Source organism: Harpia harpyja, chromosome 2, assembly GCF_026419915.1.
Source record: "Harpia harpyja isolate bHarHar1 chromosome 2, bHarHar1 primary haplotype, whole genome shotgun sequence".
NCBI lineage: Eukaryota > Metazoa > Chordata > Aves > Accipitriformes > Accipitridae > Harpia > Harpia harpyja.
In genome coordinates, this window is record NC_068941.1 from 34,917,411 (window position 1) to 34,936,075 (window position 18,665).

General features: G+C 42.0%; 1 protein-coding gene across 3 annotated transcripts in view; it reads right to left on the minus strand.

The window, feature by feature from the left end:
* RAP1GDS1 (Rap1 GTPase-GDP dissociation stimulator 1) overlaps positions 1 to 17,478 on the minus strand; it is a 106,095-nt gene extending 88,617 nt beyond the window's left edge. For 2 of the 3 annotated variants that reach the window (XM_052775751.1, XM_052775740.1), the window contains exon 1: positions 17,166 to 17,478. In XM_052775751.1, the coding sequence (XP_052631711.1) occupies positions 17,166 to 17,169 (4 nt within the window). In that variant the 5' untranslated portion in view covers positions 17,170 to 17,478. The remainder of the gene's footprint in view (positions 1 to 17,165) is intronic. The other variant, XM_052775759.1, reaches the window with a different exon arrangement.
* Positions 17,479 to 18,665: the final 1,187 nt, after the last annotated feature.

Sequence of the window (18,665 nt, forward strand, 5' to 3'; positions counted from 1 at the left end):
TTCATGTATTAGCCTTATCAAGATCTCAGAGGGAGCAACTCTTCTTGGCCCTTTGAATGTGCCCCATACACACAGGTAACACAGGAATTCTTGGAGAAAGGCATTAGCATCCAACAGAAAGGAGATGGCAAAAACGTGAAAGTGCCCTTTGCACATTAGCCTAAACATGAAAATAAACCAAATGCTATCCTCTACCTGAAAGGATTTAAACACAGTTTCCCAGAAACATACTCAAATCAGATTTTTATATTTTTCATGTGAGGACTGAAACACCTTCTACCTCTTGAGATATATTTTATATTAAGCAGTCATTGCATAAACCAAATGAGTCACAGGAAAAAGTGCTGGAACTAAACACCTCCACCTTTTAAAAAAACATGCCTTGACTAATAGGCTATGAACGCATACCACTATTAGGCCTTGTTTTCTGGTCTGAGGCCACAGCTTCAATTTCAGGCAGAGAAAAATCCTGGACTATTCTCTTTCCTGCGTAAACATGTGCCTAGCCCAAGGAAGGTTGAAGGTGGTAATCCAGTTGTGCCTCTTCCTCCATTCACATTTGAAAAGAAGGAGGAATGAAGGTTCAGACTTTCATAGAAAAGTTGCAGGCCTCTACCTCTAAGAAACAATTCCAGGCCCTGGGCTTAAGGCAGAAATTGTGCTGATCAGAAAATGGTATGCATATTAATTATGGGTGGTTTCCCACTGAGCTCTGTAGCTGATCCTACTCTGAACTCTCCAGACACTGTAGAGAGCCAAAACTCCTGGCTCAGGTGTCTGAATGCCACTCTGGGAACCAGCACCTAAAATGCAGAGCATATGTGTAATGCAATCTGTCCCTAACCATGCATCTACAGAGAAACTTCCACTGCAGTAAGTCAGTAAGTATTTCAGGATATTCATGTTATTTATTATATGCCACTTTCAATCATTGTCTCAGAGAATTGTATCACTGTTAACTGCAGTTGTGCTGTTACACTGGTCTATAATGTCAGTAAACTACCCAACATAGACAGACTCTTAGAAGGACTGAGCTACTGATCGACCACCAGTCCTTTTGCCATTAGGGCTGAAAGATGCAGTCGTACTTCAGAAGGCAGAGACACAGAGAACAGAAGTCAAAACCCAGCATGATTTTCTGAGGTGTGATTTCCTGACCAGCTCCTGCATTTAACAAGGATGCTGCAGCCTTTAGCATAACTGAGTGCACTGCGGAGTTATTTATGGACTGCTTGACAGTCAAGAGACACTAAGAATCTTTGCAACAGTCTGTCAATAGTCTGAAAAACTCCAACAATGTGCCCTAGCCCATCCTCCACTAGCAATCTTGCACCAACATTAAGGAACAGCACTGTCGTCTCTATACCGTATGTTTATAGTGTTTACGCCACAGAAATTCCTCTCGGTCAGCATATATAACTCCCACAGATGCCAGCCACAAAGGGACCACAGTTGAGGAAAGAATCTTTCCTATTAAAATTTCCAATTATGTTTTTTCTGAAACTTTATTTTCTCAATTATAATTGGTCCCTTGAAAGTGGAAGGAAGGGGAAGTGGAGAATAGAATAGTTCAGAAGTTGTCACATGTTACAGGGGGAAAGCTTAGAGATGCATTTAATGGAGTAAATGTGTGGATTAGGCACAAGCCAAAAGCTGCTGTCAATTTTAACTACTGTTGATACACTGAGGTTTTAATGAAATGAGGAAAAGACCAGGATGCTTCTGTATCAGTAGGCATAGATCAGTGAAGCTTTATTGCTGGCCATATTCCATTTACTTCCAGAAGCTTCATATAAGAATAAAAATTTTAAAAAGCATTATCAGGTTTAATATCCTTCCTCTCCATTTTATTAACACACAAAAGCCTCATATGGAATGTTATTGAGGTAATAGTAATTAATACAGTCAGCAATTGATCCTGAAAGCAATATTTATCAGGGAAATTGCTAATGTTTCAGTTATAAGTACAAGATAAAAAGAAGTCTTTCTCCTTCCTCATGTCCCATTGAAATAGGCAGTTAGGCACAATCAGTAGTAGTTTGGTAACTGCTGGTAATTTCAAATCCCCTATAAACCCAGCAGATGACAGGACATGCATAGCTCCTTCTATATCTCATCTAGATGTCACGCCTTCTCAGACTAAGCACTCCCCTGTTCTATGTCAGCACTTTCCATGTGTAATCAGAGCTGGACTCCTCTAAGGAAAAGATTACAGGAAGTCCCAGAGAGAGAGAACTAACAAACTCTGCTAGCACTGAGTAGTCTAAAATATCCCAGGAAATGCATGTCTGTGCATTGCCACCCTTTTATACTGAAGTTTGTCTTCCCTGTGAGTAGGATCCACTGTGATAATCCCTTGAAAAACAGTGCAGTTATGTCCCACTAGAGAAGTATGAAATGCCTCTGTCAAAAGGAATTATTCTCTGATCTAGTTGAGCAGAAGTTTTTATTGTCCTATTTCAGGTCTACACCATACGTGCTCTAGAGGGATAAAAATAGCGGCAGATGCTACCAAATAACCCTGCTAGTGTAGACTCATCTATCTTGGAAAAGCTTCCTTTTGCTCCAGGTTGATAAAAAGTTATTACTGAAGGTGGGGGAAAAAACCATAAAAATAATAATACACAAGTAAAAGCACAATGTGTTGGGATAAATGAACCTAATTTAGGTAGGGGTTTTTACCTCTATAGTGAAGACAGATATGGGCCATGACAGACAGATTGTGGCTATGACTAAACTGGGGGACTTGGGAGAGCTTCTAAGTACGCGTTCTGGCTCATCACATTCCATGTCAGAGAAAGCTCAAGGTATGCACTGTCCTCTGCTTGGCTGGAAAGGAGACTGTACACGTAGACAAGGTGGGAGCTATGGCATGCACAGTAGGGCTCTCACGTGAATGACCGGGAGACCTGGACCAAATGGTTTCCCATTAATTGCTCCTGCAAGTCAATCTCAATGCATTTCTCATCAGCTAAGTAACGCAGCACAGAAAAAGCTGAAAACCCATTTAGGCTACACCTGAGAATCCATATTTCATCATCAGTGTGATTCTGCAGAATTAAGTCTGTTGGGTGTGTACAAATTAATGTTTGCCATCCTCTATTCACTTGCATTAAATGATTGCCAGTAACTCATGTTCACTTGCAACTGCAAATGCTAGTCTAACAAACGCTCCTAGACATTTTTTCAAGTATACAGACTTTTTTAGTTTTCCTAGAGTCACAGATATGAAGTGTTTATCATTGCTTCACTTAGTGTGAAGAAGTCAAATGTGAATCTACACAGTCCTATATGGACTGGTTAAACTGCAGATTTTGAGTATGCAGTTTGTGTTTGAAACTGGTATAGCCTGAAGGTAGACATGCATTTGTAATCTTTTGCAGACAACACTAAATTTGGGGGAATGGCTGGCATACCAAATAGCAATCCAGAGGCACCTTTCAGAAACTGGGGGACTGGATCAACAGAAGTCTCACGAAGTTCAAGAAGGATAAACGCCAAGTTCTGCAGCTAAGGCAGAATAACCAACCCCAAGCATCAATGCAGGCTGAGAACAAACTGTTGAAAAGACCTGGGGGTTACAGCGGATGCCAAGTAAAACATAAGGCAGCAGCGTGCTCTCAAGGTAAATAAAGCAAACTGTACATTGGCTACATTAGGAGTGTGGCCAGCAGATCAAGGCTCTGCTTGATGCTTGGCAAGGATTTGTGTGTCCCAAAATTCTCTGTCTGGTTCTAGGTGTCCCAGATCAAGGATACTGAAAAACTGGAGAGTCTAGGACACGGCTACCAAGATGGGCATGTGCCCACAACACATGACATGCAACGGGAGGTTGGGGGCTTCTTTAGTCTGGCAAAGAGGAGGCTAAGGGGGGCCTGCAGCTACCTGAAGGGACGTTACAAAGACTACAGAGGCTTCAAGTAGTAGCTAGACAATTATAGTTGACCTGGTTCTAGTGTTGGCAACAGTCCTGATTCAAAATCCTTCCAAATGACAATTCTGTATTTATTTTATGATTCCATGAATCTGTTCAAATTTCAGCTCAAAACACCTTCACTGTTTCTACCACAGGGCTTATACAGTGCCTCCCAAGTAGGACATGCTTATTACAGGTACATCTAAATCTTGCTGTGTGACAGAAATGTAACTGCTTGGTCTTACTAAAAATTAGCAGAGCACTGATTGGAAAAATTCTGATCTGACTATTCCTGCTATCTAACTCTTATGTAACAAATCTTCTCCTTTTCTTTCCAAACAGGTAAGTACCCTTTTGTTCTTCAAAACATGTAGCAGTTTGGGGGTCAGGAAGAAAAATCCTCAAACACAGGTAAAAGAGGACTCCTTTGTATATATAAATCTTTTTCCTTTCTCTTGCTAACATACTGTTAATTTTTATTGTGGGATTCTTGTCTTGCATTTACTCAACAGTGTATGTATTTTTGGTACTGCTTGAATTCCCACATATAAGAAGACAGACTGTGATTGTAAAATATCATGGAGGCTAAGTGTTACTATTGGCAAAAAGCAACTTGTTGAGTATGATGCAAAATTATCTTGATTTGGTAAGTCCTTCATATTATTCCAGAAGGATCTGAGTGCAACTTTGAAGAACAGAGAAGGTGGACTCCCTTTCACTGTGGTCTTCAGTTGTAAAGGCAAACAAAAAGAGCTTGAATGAGGTTTGCTTTCTGTAGCAATATTTTAATACTGAGGAAAAATTAGTAATTATTTCTATCTCTGAAAAGAAAAAAAAGATTAAAAATGTGAATTCTGGTTAAAAAAATCTCAAAATTTGTGAGATGACAGTGTACATGACACAAATGGAGCATAAATACCACAGAGGTGATTTTGTGAACTGTTTACTAGCAGAACTACAAAAGTATATTAACTCTCCACGTTCCTATTGAAACAAGTGGTTAGGAACTTCCCAGGCTATTAATTGTTAGGAGATGATATGTAGATAATGAAATAATTATCAAAATACCCAGAAACTTTGCACTTTGAGGTGAATAAGGAGTTGCGGTCTGAACACAGGCCTTTGAAAATGCTGGTTTTAATTCTAGCTGTCATTATGACGCTTTTTGCACCTTGATATCTCTTTTAATGATGTACTGTCACACTAGAAAAACCATATTTTAGGAGCAAATATTTCCACATATATAGAACCAATATCTCTTTTGAACAGTGTGCCTTTCATTTGTTAGGCTACTTGTTTACTTTCATTTTTCAGAGTTCAAGGTAAAAATCTAGTTTTCACTTATTTCCTATTCCCCTATCTGGGTCAACAGCAGCCTTCTGCAATACATTAACTTTAAACCCTGCATGAGAATGGGAGTAGAGAGGAAGACACCTTTTTACAATCTACTGTCTTGGTCTTGTCTTCACTTTTTTGAAGAGACAGATTGGGGGGGGGGGGCTAAATTTGAGTTTGGTTTTATTTCCCTGCTTCACTTTTCATGTAGTTAAACACAATATTATCTTCACTCTCTCACTTAAAAGGCTATTTAGATGAATTAATATTTATAGATCACTCTGAAGAGGATTTTTTTAATGATAGAGCTCAGTGCTCTTAACTTTTCAGTAACTGTTTGTCACCCCTGGCCAGCACACCTACCTTTTCTCTCTAACACATGAGAAGTCACATTTCCTCACCTGTGTCTGACATCATGATACACTGAACTGACTAGCCTTTTGAGAATACAACACCTAATTCCCTTGTGCCACGAATTCTCCAGTGTACCAAACATCTGCAGCTTTTTCTGGCTTCCACAGCTGTGAGTCACTGCAGCCTCAAAACTGTAAGCAGATCTTAGAACCATTAATTCTACTAAACCATGATGAGTCTTTAAAAATGAGACTTCTTCAAGTCATCTCACATTTGAAGGTACTACAGGCATCATTTTATTACCCATCACTTTATTACCCATTATCCTATGGTCATTTATGCCCAGGCAGAATATAAAAGCTTCAATTTGGGCCCAATTACCATCTTAAATCAAATTTGCAGTCACTTTATGTATAATACAGGGAAATGGGCAACTGAGGCCATAATCTGACTACAAAGAGGCTTCAGCAGCAAAGCTGGTTTCAACAGATTACCTTTACTAAATGCTCTGCAACCAGGTCACTTAAAGCACTGCAATACAGCGTCATTTAGAACTGCAACACACACTTAAGCAACCAGACTTTCTTGTCTGATGGTTTTAAGTTACCCTTAGATTGCATTAGATGAAGCAGCAGAAACCTCTAGAATGAAAAGATTCAAATGATATACTGAATTCTGGGGACAAATGAGTTCCACAAATACATAGCAGAATAGTATGCTCATCTAAATAAGCAGAATTTGGCTTCTAAACTTGCACTGACCCTCTGAAGGTGCTAGAAAATAACACCAAAATCCAACACATCCTACATGATCAAAGCCCAAGTAGTACAGAATCTTTTACTGTTACACAAATACAATAACCACAGTGGCCATCAAAACCCTATTCTCGTTGTTCTTTGAGAGGCCAACAATTTAGTGTTAAAACAAAAATCTGTTAATTCCAAACTGTGACCAAATCAGAAGAGGCCTATTTTGTTACAACGGCTGCTTTTGCAAGAAGTACATGAGTCTGGGGAGAAAAGGAAAAAAAATCAGAAGCTTGCAAGAATTCCTGAACTTTAAAGTTTGATATCTAATCCTTGATCTCAGAGTTACATCTCTGTCTGCCCAAACAGAGTCTAACCTTAATCTGTAAGCAGGCTCCTCAGCATATTTCTGATTGTAAGAAATAAACTTCTGGTAATGGGAAAAAAAAAAAATTAATAGGCTCATCTATTTATTTTTGAAGACATAAAATGGGTCCAACAGAAAAGCCTGTGTTTCAAAAAACCTGCCAAAGATGAAGTCATTTTGTAAAATGTGCTTATTAACCAGCTTTCAAAAAAATCCAGCAAGATCTTTATGCAGAGCCAAAAATGCTGTTTTGTTGATGACCATTTCTGATTTTAGAAAAGAAAGCAGTTTAGTGTATGTTGGCTTCCAAGTGACACCTTGCTGTTGTGATCACTAAAGTACAGAAAACTGTTCAGAATTGGAAGAGCTAAGTAAGCTAAAATCAATCCAGTAGTCCACAGCTGTTGCTTTTTATCAGAAAGCCTATTTAATATCAGTTTAACAAAAAAAAGAAAAAGTAAACCAAGCCACCCCTTGCTAACATGAAGTGCTGTATTATCTAGGGCATTTCTCTCTCCAGCCAACTGTTTTGAACTGGGTACATGCACTGAACTCAAATTTTATGTTCACAGGAGAACTCTTCCAGTCTCTTCCAGAGACTGTATAAGAAATCTTAAATTCTACCTTGTTCTCAACGGCCAAAAAAAGAACTGTGATGCTTTCACCCTCCTCATAAAGGGAGAAGTTATGGCCTTCATAAAGATAAACAAGCACTTCAGATCATTTCTGGGATGAAGATGCATTCTGAAGAAGTGTATTGAATTGCTTTTTGTTTCTCTCCACCATTCTTGCCTTGCATTAAGTGTCCGCACTCTAATATATGTGTCATTAGAAGCATAATGTGTAGCAGCCTCGCAAAGAGGGATTCCTAACATTTTCTGGGAATAGCAGAAAGCATTGAAAGCCATCATCTAATGGCTACAAAGTGAGTTTCTGAAACAGATTTCTGAAAATATAATTTTTCTTTTTCCCTAAGCTGCTAAAAGATAGAACAAAGGTTACTGTATGTATATTAATAGCTTAGGACACTGTGTTTACTATTCCTTTTACAGGAGGATGTTCTAATATTGTGATCTCCATGTTAAATTGGTTTCTTCTTTGATATGACAAATCATATAAACTATACAATTCCATCAATTTTTAAGAAAAATCAAGTCCAACAAATCATTTCCTTTATCATAGGATATGGCTCTTTCTTCATTTGGCAGGTTCCTTCAGATGCTACGTGTTAGCATCATACCTATGAATAAAAGACATTTTAACAGTGCTTCTGGTGGTCAAAATTGGTCCAATGTCTGCCACTTTTCCCCCAACTGTATAAACTGGAGAGCCAATATTACTATATCTTGAAAGGATGGGGTGACGCATGCCATTTTACATGGTTTCACCAAAACAGCACAGTTTAAGCTCTACTACAGCTGAGTCAGAAAAACAGGATCCCAGTGACTTCAGCGGTACTCAGTGTGGGCTTTGCGTGGGTACAAGAATGCTGTATAAATAACATTTACATGAATAGAGCCCAATTCTGTACGATTTCTTTCCTACAAGATGCATTCTTTCATATATTCTCACTTATTGTACAAGTACATTAGGCAAAACTGAAGAATGATTTTAAACTGGTTGTAAATAACTGATATTTAACTGGAGAGAAGAAAAAAATCACTTCAGCTCTTGAAATTAGAAAGTGGAGCACCAGTTTTTCAATTCTTTCCCTAACAAAGATAGTGGAAAGGGTAGATGATGGAAGAAGCTGTCAGATATTTAATTAATAAAGACAGAACCAGAGGAGGAGAGAGAGTGGGAGATGGGAGGAAAGAGGGAAAAGAACAGATAACTGGAGGAGGTAGAGAGGAGGAAGACATTATAGAAAACTGGGCAATGAAAAAGAAGCCTGAAGGAATAGGACGGCTGTAGAAGAAAGTGCGATGAGTAAGAAAGGATTCTTGGGTACAATAGAAAAGACTTGAAGAAAATAAGTACATTGTAACATCAGAGAGAGAAGTGTGCATTTTGCCTGGAACGTGCACATTGTATTTTGGGCACTGCTGCATGTAAATGTATTGATTAGTATCTTTGATTGGACTAAAGTACTATCTTGCTGTAAATGGGTGATGGAAATTTTATTGCAAAGGTTTAAAAAAACACCCCCCCCCCCCCTCCCTGAACCTACTTGGTTCCTGTCAGCAATCGCCTATGTACAAGCCCCATCTCTTTCCCTCAATCACTAACATTTCCCTGCTTCTCCCCTAATTCCATATGCCAGGAGCCAGCATGTCTGTATATTCTCCCTGAGCTTCGTGGAGAACCTGGTAAGAAAGGGGACTACCCAACAGGTTTTGCAGGATGAGAGCAAATGTATTTGTATAAAGCGTATTAACGGATTTCTAAATTCATTTAACCATGCCAGACATTTTTACAATGAATGTCTTCACAGACCAGTGTTCTGCTGTGGTTGGCCTTTCTTTTCCCCCCGTAGAACAACATCCTGACCCTAAAATCAGTTCAACACATAAGAACAGGAGAGGAAGGAAGAAAAATAATGGCTACTAGTTACTTAGGGAAGAGGGAAAAAAAGAAAGAGAGAAAGGAAAGTGTGGAAATACCTCATAACTGTTCAATGCTGCTGCCACCCCTCTTGATGGTCACATTCACTCACTGCATTTCCTCTTAAAATTGCTCACTGAAGTTCAGGAGGGGTGTCTCAGGTATTGGTACAACAGGGTCTTAACGTCACCAGCAATCCAGTGACTTCCAGTATACACATCGGAAGATTGCTGAAGGAAGTGGTCAGAGATATGAAGATGCTATTACCAAGTACACCGGACTCAGAAGACTGACTCCAGTCAGTTCCTCCAGAGGCCCAGGAGGGGTAAGTTAAACACTCTGTGGACAGGGAAGATTTAGATAAGAAAGATGTGTACAATCCTGCTTTGGTTTTAAAACCTTTTTCTCTTCCCATGCTTTGTTCCTGCTGTCAAGATAAAACAGCATTTTGATTTAAGGAAATCGTTCCAAAGCCTTCATGTAGCACAAGTAGCTATTTGGCAGTACTGAACTCAAGTTATGCCTGCAGGGTACTGGGTGCTGTCAACTGCAAGCACGATGGGATTTCTCCATAGAGAAGGGATACAGGAATGAACTTAGCAAGGCTAGAGAAGGGAACAGGTGTGCTACTGGCCCTGTAAATAGTGACATGTATGCGTAAGGTTGCATTTAAGGCTAGAAATGTTAAAATAGTCCCATTAATTTAAGTTACTGGACTGTCATGTCCAACGTCAAAGACAGGAAGTGTTTCTAAATATGCTCCCAAGAGGAGTTCCAAGCTGCCAGAGAGCGGGCCACCCCCAGCAACACACAGACCTCCCCAGACAAAAACTCCACTCACCCTAGAGACTATAAAGGCTTGCAGGTTGTCACGTTTTATGGTTTTAAGATACTGATGTTAAATAGCTAGGCTAGCAGAATGTTCATCTTCCATCCACAAAATGTTGTCACAGAATTAATCCATATGGTAACAACGCAATTTTAGTTTCCAGTCTGGGTATAATTAAGGGCAAAAGGGGTAGAACGGAGCTTATAGTGCTGGGTATGACGGAGTTCTCTTCCAGCTGTAGACCTCTACTGTATGGAAGATAGGATGAAAGCAGGATGAGTATTCTGTTATATCTGGGTGGTTTTTTGGACGGGTGTATTCTAGATGTAAAGACATTTACTGAAAGGTGAAGAATGCGATAAGGATAGGGTTTTCAACTGCAGGTTTTGTGCCCTGATGTTCCCGTATTAGTATATCAGGAAGGCCATAAAAATGCACAGGCGGCTGACAGTGGATATGCAAACTCAAGGCTACCAGGAGATGCTGATCTGTCACCTCCCCAGGTCTCCCAAACACAGGCCTGTTCCCCGCAGGCTCATTGGCAGCCCTGACAAATTTCTCCAAGGTTTTGTTCAATCCTCATCACGTCATCCATCCTATAGTGCTTAGCTGCTCTCCTCCATGAATCTCAGTTTTCTCACTCAGTCTCCATCTCTCTCTTATAATTTCCATACTACTCTGTCCAGTCTTACTCCCAAGTACATTTGCAGAGCACAAGCAGTAAGCCTGAAAGAAAGGCTGCTATTCACCATGTGAATTTAAGCACCTGCTTAATTTGTTTTAATCAGATACTGAAATGACTTGTCAAATCTGAGTCAACTGATAAGAAGGGTCAACAAAAAAATTAAAATTATACACAAATTCTGCATATTTCTTCAAAATTATTGTGTCCATCAGGCTGGCAAGTATCAGGGGATGGAACCAACTGATGAACTTAACACCGATTAACTTTCGTGAATCTCCCCGAGCTACCACTAACACAATGAATAGCTCAGCATTTTAATAAAAGCTCAGAATTGACTTATGCCTCAGATGTTCCTATAATACATTACTAGGAAGCAGTAAGCTTGTAAGAGCTGTGAAATATGAGGAAAATGGGACCTAATTTTGAAATGGATCACTTAAAATATTTCCTTTGCAGAAGTGTGATTTTTTTATTTTTCCCTGATTTTTAAATGTGTAAATGTGATGTGATTTTTATAAGAGGTTTGTGTCTAGCAGAAATGGAAAGCATGAAATGAAAGCACTTCATTTATTTTAAACTGTAAATTTTAACACAACTTTGTACAGGCATCTACATTGTCTCAATTCATGCGTATTTTGAATTCCAACTACTTCAGACACACACAGATTTATTCCCTGACATTTCTTATCATAATTTGTGAAGATGTATCTGAAAGTGCTTCAAGTCAGAGATATTTCTAAGACATGTGCCTTGCCAGTGCACACTTGTACAGTTAGGTACGATGTACTTACTTGCAGGTCCCAAAGCATCCTGCACTAAATTCTGTCCTCTATCTGGAGTTAAATGAACAGCAGTTATCTGGTTTATGGATTTGACGAATTCTTCTGGATATCTGCTGACTTTGTAATCTACTTGAACTACAGCTTAAGAAGGGTATGAGATGACCAGGGTTTCTGCACAACTTCAAAGCTCCCTAAACTAGATCACCAGGGTTTCTGCACAACTTCAAAGCTCCCTAAACTAGAACTGCACAACTCTCAGGCTGAGCAGACGTCACCAGGCTGTGTGCACAGCTTTGCGGCTCCTTGAACGACAGACATTTGTTTCAGAGAGTTTACAAACTCTATTAGGCATATCTGGAGCGCACATAAATTCTAATGCATATCAGCTATTTTTTGCACTAAAAGGTACTTCAACATTCAGAAGTCCGTGGCTTTTAACTATCATTTTACTCTACCAAAACAAATTTGATTTGGTTGCCATTATATTAAAATTTGTAAATAGAAACCATTTTCTAGACCGTATTTAAGAAAAAGAGGCCCTAGGAGATTGTCCTTGCAGTGAAAGATGCTACTTATAAAATCCCTTAGTAGGAAAAGCTCTTTGTCTAATTAAAATTCAAACTGTCATTAAAAACAATTCTCCATTAGCTGGAGAACACACATCAACATTTTAAGACTCCTAATTTCCAGAAGTTTAGATGTAGTTCCTAATCTATTTTAATCTGGAAACAAGTTAGAATCTGAAACATAATGCCTCCAACAGTATCAAGACAGCATTCTGTCTTAACAGGGATTCTAGTTTTCTTGCACACACAGCATGTGAACAGAGCCAGGTGGACTAGTCAACAGTGGAAAGTGGATTTTCTCTTATGTAAGTAACTGGGTCACTGTCTAATGTCCCTTTGACATCCTAAAATATGAACTACATTCCTGTGACAGAGTTAAGAAGGGATAACAACCAACCTCCTTGACAGATGTCATAGATGAATCTCCATAGCTTTCTCTCCTGTCAAACAGTGATGACATTATATTCCCCTTTATTGAACAAATGCTATTTATGTTAATCTCTTTTTTTTACATATTTATAAATAATTAAATTCTCAGAACTTCCAGAAATAAATCAGCTTTACTTGAGGAAGATGGAAAATTATAATGAGTCTTCTCAAGGACTGTGAGCAGCAGCCAAATTTTACTACAAGAAAAAAGAGGGTAAAAATGATCTGATTTTATTTACATTTACACCCCAACTATCTTCTTAACATGGGGGGCGGGGGGAGGCACAGAGTAGACCTCCTCATTTCTTTCTCCTATTTCTGTCCTCTGTTGTTCCATTCATCCATCTATTATCCCTGTCTTTCCTCTGCTTCTAGTATTTCTCTCCCTCCACGCATTTCCCTTAAGGGATTTTTGTTCCCTTCTATTCTTGTCTCTTGTCTTGGTAGCTTTCTCATTTCCATTATTACCGCTTTGTTTTCTTCAGGTTTCAGCTGTTCTTTTGCCCTTTTTCTTTCCACTTTCATTTTGACGCTACAGAAAGGCAGATGTTCCTCACAGACTTCTGAAACTACCTCTGAATATTCTGTTTTCAGGAAACATACTTGTGAATGAAGTCTTTAACCTAAAGCTAAAGACAAAATTGGCTGGTTTCAGTCTCACATAAAAACAAAAGATCACAAATATTGGCCTGAACACAGAAACAGTATTCCTTAAGGAAGGTCAGTCAGAACTAACCTAACCTCTCTGGCTGCTTCAGAAGCACAATTCGAGGAACATTACTGAAGCAAAAGAGATGCAGTCTAAAAGCAGTTTCCTCTGTGTTTGTGTTTTAAAGACAAGACTTTTGCCAAAATCAGTCTCAGTTTTTAGGAAATGCTAATACAACCTTTTATACTGGCTTAACTTGGTGTATTCTGGCTGGCTAGAACTAATACGTTGGTGGTGTTAGAAGTCTCATTGTTTTAGCAAAAACTTTAAAAGAATTAAAAATTATCTTCTTGTGCAATTGAAATATCTCTTTTCCAAGCAGTTTATTAGGTTGACTTGCATCTCTTGTAAGAAAACTAGCAAAAGAGCTCTCAGGATGGAAGACTTTTTTTTCATTAGCTTTCATTCCTCTCATGTCTGAGACTACAGATCACATTTTTTTAATAAAAAGCAGGCAGGTTTATTCCTATCTTCCCCAAAGCAATACTGCACACAGCCATGCCTGAAGCTTCACAGCCTCTTGCCTCCTTTATTTTGTAAGCCAATGTCCTGAAGATAGGCAGTGGCTTATTACACCCTGATCTGTGATTTAGTTTGGATTTGGTGTTTGACAACCACCTGGCTGACCTCAAAATTTGATACATGGTTGCACATGGTAATTATTCAGGGAAACTGGGAGAGAAAATTGAGTATACTGGGAGGAGAGGGGCAATATAAATCTTTGTTCTGACAACAGTGTAGCTAAATGGACGGTACTTAAATAAATCCATCTGTTATAGCCTGTGTACCTTATATATCTTGTCATTGTGCTATTACTCCTAGCTATTGTAAAAAGAGTCTAGCAGGTTGCTTTTACAGTTTGTTGCCTAACTGAGCACCTAATTACGTATTAAGCTTCATGAGAGCAGAGGCTGCCTTCCGTCTCCTGCTAACAAAACCAGTACTCTCAAAATGGAAGAATACTTTTACGAGTTTTCACTATTACAGACCATAACATGGACACTTCAAACAAACTGATATGTGCCATAAAAAAAAATTGCGATCTGTATTTGTATTCTGCATACAAACTCTCATACATGGTGTTTCTCCACCTTTTGGGGCCAATGGATTACTGTTGAGTGGTCAACATGTAACCAAGTTCCTGATTTTTATTTTATTAATTTACGTCTGTGGAATAACTGCAGCCTGCTTACAATGACCTCCAGGGGCCACTGCTCCAAAATAGAAAGATCTTCTTGGATACAGTGCATTTGCACGAGTATACCAGTTGTGTTTTTCGAGGTTAAAAACAAGAATTGACTGGGGAAAGGGGCCATTCATTGTGAAACTGAAGCATTACATTAGTAACTGAAAAGTAAAAACCTTAATTGTTCTTATAAAGACCGAAGTGAAGTACTGGTGATGCACATGTCATCTGAAGTATTCAAAGTGCTCTACTGCCAGGAGTACTCAAGCCAACTTGCTTCTCAAAGCCAAAAGTTGAATATTGTTTAAACTGTACTCAGACACAACTTTAAAAACTATGAATGCAAGCAACAAAACCGATAATTTTGGAAAGAACTGAGAGGAAATCACTATCCTCTAGGAGGAAACAACTGCCGTGAGAATGTCTTCAGAGGAATACACACTTGGAACCAGAGTGGCAGCAGAGATATTTCTATACAGTAAAGATAATGCAGATCCATGTATACATAATAAGTCTTTTCAATAACAGAAATATTTTGATTGGAGTTAGAATATACCTGCTTGGGCTTCTGTTTTATATCATTAGTATACAAACCAGCTAATACCATACCAACCTTCATAAATACAGAATAGATCATATGTTTAACCATAAGACATTACTGCAGTCTCTGACACAAATGCTTGTTTGTTGAGCACAATTTATGGAATGATATACAAGCTATAGGAAGAACAAATTCATCCTTGATTTAATTCTAAGGATTTTCAGCTTTTATGCAATGCATTACCAAAAAGAATACTATAAGCTGAATGAGGGAAGCTAGTGCATTGATTGTATGAGCCTAAACACATAAAGTCATTATTAGTTGTGAGCCAAGGTGAAACCGATTTCAGTCTTTGCCACTCGCTCCTCGGAGCAACAAGATCTGCTGCAGAGGCTACTTAGAGTTTGCCTTGACTTTAAAGACAGTAGAATCAGGCCCTGATATGTGAAGAAGTGAGGGTGGGGGGGAAGGTTCCTCTGTATTTTCCCAAGCAATCTCTCTGGGCAATTATGGATGGGTGCTGATAGATTCTACAGGAAAACTACTTCAGTCTTCCTGAAAATAATTATAACTACTCTTACCTATGCAGCAAGCTGTAGCAGATTCTCAAAGTGTTTACAAACTTGCCTGCAACTGAAACGTAGTCTCATCTAAAAAGGAGTGCTGTGCTCATTCTGCACCAGCTTTTCTGAACAGCTTTTAGCCAATGCCCTTAAGTTTTTATTTTTGGAAGCCAAAACAGAGTTAGCTACAACTAGACTTTGAGCAGAACAATGAGATTAATAGTCCTACTTTGTGAATGGAGACAGGAAACATATGCAAACTAAACCCTGGTGTCTTGCCTTTTCCACCCACATGAAAAAAAGAGACTTTCAACTACATCGTTACAGTTTTACCTAATTCTGATAAAATTTGATAGTTATTCCTCATGCTTGACCCTGGTAGCTTCTAATTTGAACCATTCTCCAAAGGTTCTCCATTGCTTTAAAGGAGTTAGCTAAGTATTTATCCTCATTTCCCAATTAGAAAAACTGAGGGACTGCAACGGCTTCTTGCCATGGAAACTTCTAGTTAAAAGTGAAAGATACGTGTGATCTGCAAAGAAACTACTGATTTACCTAAGGCCACAGGAAATGCTGATGTCAAACCCCTGAGTCGAATTCAGGAACTGCCACCTCCTTACCCTGGTTGCGAACCACAGCTCCTTGCCCTCCGGATCTGCAGCTCGGATCCCCCCATCACACTTGGCAGAGCTGGCTGGGTCTTTAGCAGCTCAAGGGGGGCACTCCTTACCCATCTCCGGGATCTACGTTTCAGCCAGATTTCTGGGAAATCTATTTTACGGTGGCTGTTCAACACCAGGAGAACTGTAGTTTGTGCAAGAGCAAGAGGTGGATAAGGCAACAGAAATTCACCGAGCACTTCGTAAAGAATAATCAAATGCTACGCTTCCTAGATTCACATGGCGTTTGTTGGAAGCTCCATGCAAGTGGTGATCGGTGTGAAACTACTTAATTTACAATCCTAAGATAAAAAAGGCAGTGGTAATATGGCTGCATTTGTAGGCATGAGTAATGCTCTTTCTAAAAGCCGGAGAGATACGAGGATCCTTGTGCCTTCCACAAACAATGAACGGAGATGATAAAATAATCTCCCGAACGCATTACCCCAACCGTCTCCATTATGCAAACAGTAACCGGGAAAGCGTCCTGGGGGGTGCCTTACATAACTCCTTGCTCTGAACCCCCCTTCGCACTCGGGGAATCTTTCCTCTAACCCACTGGAATTCACGCCCAGGACCACGAGTGCCGGGCGGGGAGCACCACGAGGCTGACCGACCAGCCAGCCGCCGGGCTGGGGCAGAGCGGGCAGGCGGGGCCGGCCGGCGGCGGCGCAGGAGCCGCGGAAACTTTGCGCCGCAGGGGCAGGGGCCGGGCAGCGGCCACGGCAGCGCCGGGGCGGGGGCGGAGGTTGGGGGGGGGGGGGGGGGGCTCGGCGGAGCCCCACGGGCGCCCCGACCCTCCTCCCGGGCGAAGGCACGGAGAGGAGGAAGGCGGCCGATGAGGAAGTTGTACCAGTCGCATCTCCCCGCCCGACGGCGACGAGCGGGCGGCGGCCTCCGGGGGCAGAGGGGCGGCGGCAGGGGGCTGCACAGCGCGGAGCTGGAGCGACTTACCCATCGTGCCGCCGCGGCCTCCTTCTCCTCCTCCTCCTCCTCCTTCCCCTGCTGCTGCTACTGCTGCTGCTGCTGCCGCCGCCTCTCCGCTGGCGCGGAGGGAGGCGCGGGAGGCGTGTGCGGGGAGCGGGGCGGGCGCGGCGGTGGCGGCGCGGAGCCTGCGTGCGGCGCGACTATGAGTCAGGGTAGCACATCCGGGCAAGGCCGCTTGGGAGACACCCCGCCCGCCCGCTCGGCGGCACCCTGCCGCCGCCCGCTGCCGCCGCCGGGGAAGGAAGGGCGGGCAGCTAGGGAGGGAGGAGGCGGTGCGGAGCGGAGCCGGCGGCAGCGCCCCCGGCCGAGAAGGAAAGAAGGAAGGAAGGAGCTGAGGGGCGGGTCCCCGTGGGGAGCCGCGGCTCCCGCCCCTCGCCGCGGCCCCGGGCCTCCTTTGTTAGAGGGGCTGGGCTGGGGGGTGGCACGGCGGTGAGGAGGGAGTGAGGGGCGCCGGCCCGACTGTTAGGTGCGGTGCCCCCCCCCCCCCCGCGCTGCGGGCGCCTGAGGCCGTTCCTCAGTTTTCCCGCCGCCCCACACCTCTCCGGGTCCTCCGGGGAGGAGGGGCTGAGGTTTTACCTACGGGCCGGCGGCGGGGGGGGGGAATTTTCCTGCGACGCTGGCCGTCCCTAAACGTTTTGTGTGAAGGCAGGCCGCCTCGGCTGCGGCTTGCGGTCTGGGCTGTTGGCCGGTGAGGGGGAGCGGGGCTGGAAAGCGCGGTAGGCGGTGTGGCAACGGGCGCCCAGAGGGCCAAGCCCGGGTCCGTGTTCGCTGGGCGGGCAGGCAGCCGCCTCTTCGAAGTTCCTGCAAAGGCCCGGGCCCCGCCGAGGCTCCTTCCCTGCAGCCCCCGCCGCGGGGTCGGGGCGCAAGCTGGATGTAGCCGGGTGGGGGAGGGGTTTAAAAATGGGGAGCGTGGCGTTTAAATTCGTACTTAAGAACGTGGACTCGAGGAGGAGCATTTTGCAGGAAGGGGGGCATGAAGCTGGCTGGAAAAACCGGCTTTTAGGTGGGCTCTGTGAGGAAAGAATCGGTGGAGGAAACCGCCGGGTGAAGTCCAATTGCTGTACGTTTTGCTGAGCCAACGTTACGAGTTTTACACCCAAAACTGAAAGGCTTCTGCACAAGGTAGTTATGCGTGGAAGGCATTTTTAACAAGAAAATGAACCTTTGTGTTCAGTGTTCCCCCTTCCTTTCCGCCCTGGGACGCTCAGCCTCTATAATGCAGGGAACAATGAGGAACTGTTTGCTCTTACAGTCCTCTCATTATAGCACTTTCACTGGGAAACATTTTGGGGGGGGTGGGTGGTGAAATTGATTGAGTAGCTCTTGTAGCATTTTCACTTTTTCCAAATCTTTCCATATTTATGCATTCACAGGGTTACCTGAATAAATCCTAAAGTATGGTTAAATAGAGTAGGACCAAAGAGTATGATAGAAGGTCTTGCTTGGCCCATAGAAATGGGTACCCCA